Source organism: Galeopterus variegatus, unplaced genomic scaffold (assembly GCF_000696425.1).
Source record: "Galeopterus variegatus unplaced genomic scaffold, G_variegatus-3.0.2 Scaffold6455, whole genome shotgun sequence".
NCBI lineage: Eukaryota > Metazoa > Chordata > Mammalia > Dermoptera > Cynocephalidae > Galeopterus > Galeopterus variegatus.
In genome coordinates, this window is record NW_007732566.1 from 57,908 (window position 1) to 59,787 (window position 1,880).

The 1,880-nt window shown below is 43.6% G+C and overlaps 1 protein-coding gene across 3 annotated transcripts in view; it reads left to right on the forward strand.

Annotated features, from left to right (window-relative positions):
* ABLIM3 (actin binding LIM protein family, member 3) overlaps positions 1–1,880 on the forward strand; it is a 59,891-nt gene that overhangs the window by 32,995 nt on the left and 25,016 nt on the right. For all 3 annotated transcript variants that reach the window (XM_008590920.1, XM_008590922.1, XM_008590923.1), the window contains exon 5: positions 71–129. In XM_008590920.1, coding sequence (XP_008589142.1) covers positions 71–129 — 59 coding nt within the window. The remainder of the gene's footprint in view (positions 1–70; positions 130–1,880) is intronic.

Genomic DNA, 1,880 nt, shown 5'->3' on the forward strand with positions numbered 1-1,880 from the left:
GGTGGGGAGAGACTCCAAATGCTGGTGGATTTGAAAGGTCTGAGCCATTGTTATTTTCCTGGCCCCTTAGGTTCTGAGGTTTGGCACCCCATCTGCAAACAGGCAGCCCGGGCAGAGAAGAAGTTAAAGGTAAGCTAGCTGGTAGTGGGACCAGTCCAGCATTCTACGTGGCTTCTTTTTGCCACAGGTTGGGGCAGCTGTGCTTTAGCACAGCATCAGCATTCCTTAGTGCACACTCCCAAATGTGTGTCTATACCGCTGGATTTCCTTAACGGTAATACCTGTCTCATGGGGTCTTTGAGGGGATTGAGATACTGGATGTGAAAGCACTTTGAAAAGTACAAAGCCCTGTATTCATGTGCATTTTTAAGTTTCTGGGGGGAGGCTATAACCTTACCATTGCTGACCAAGATGGTGGCCTCTCCAGGGAGCTTATGCATGGCTTTCCCAGCCTAAGGTCACTTATTAGTAATAACAGTTAATATTGTCACAGTAATCAACAGTTTACAAAACATCTTCACAGCCACTGTCTGATTGGATTCCTTTAACCCCATGAGGCAAATGGGCGAGGAATTTTATCATCACCTTGACTGTGAGAAAACCAATTCTACAGAGAGGCAATTTGCCCACAGTAACCCAGCCAGGCAAAAGCACAGCCAGTGTCTCCAGGCACACACTGCAACAGCTGAGGTCCCACGTCCCTCTGAATTACTATGCTCTGACAAATACCAGGAAGGCCTGTGAATCTGGGTTCCTGACACAGCAGGGAGTGGGGTGGAGCTTCCCAGGCTGCAGGGAAGGGCCCAGCTCCTGGGTCCTTGAGATTGTGAGGGGATATCTGGGGGGATGTTGAGGGGTGGGGAGCAGCACTTGATGTCTTGTAGGTGCCTCTAAACNTATCTGGGGGGATGTTGAGGGGTGGGGAGCAGCACTTGATGTCTTGTAGGTGCCTCTAAACCTGGCCCCCAGATATCAGCATGGCACCCTGGGACTCTGTTGTGTTACCTGCTAGAGTCTCCTCAATTAAAATCACACATGCACAGTCTCTGATGAGCTAGTTAAATGTGTCTCCTTTGCTATCTCATCCAGCCAATATAAGTTTTGTGAAAGAGCTTGTCTGTTGACGTATAATTGTTTTTTGAGCCGTGAATATTTTTCCCTGTTTCTTCCAAGGCCTCTCCCATTTGGGGTGTAAGAAGGCCAATTGTCCTTTTCCTCAATTTCCTCTTTTGTGGTAGCAGTTCCCAAACTTCAGTCATCCTTCTACACCCCTGATACTCCTTACCCTATCTCTGTACCACCTGTTTCTTTAAGTTAACTCATCACTTTGTGCTTACCTAAACTTATTTTTAAAAAAAACATTATATCACCAAGTTGAAATTAGTAATACTTGCTATACATAGAAGGTAACCTATAAAATAAATTCAATGACAATGAAATAATGTTTAAGAAAAAGATCTTTAAAAATCTAGCTAGATAATATTGCCTGCACTCTCTTTGTTAAAAAAGGGAAATTACCAATTGTTGAGAGAGTTGTTGAAATGTATTAGCACTAAACTGAGACTGTATCCTCGATCTAATCAAGAGGATTGGAATAAAATGTTACATTTTGCTCTCTCGCTCTGTAGCTCACTATTAGCAAATGTTCCACCTGAATTCATCTCCCCAGAGTCACCATTAGTTCATGACCACTGTTTGGGAAACACCACTCTATAAGCCCAGTTAGAATGCTTTAAATTATAGGGTGACAAATCTAGAACAGGATTGAGCAATTCTGAAACTCAGCCCCTTTATCTTACAGATCAGAAATCCGAGATCCCTAAAACCACATAACTCACTAGTGGGCCTTGATTCCCAATTTGTTCACTTTTTTTTTTTTT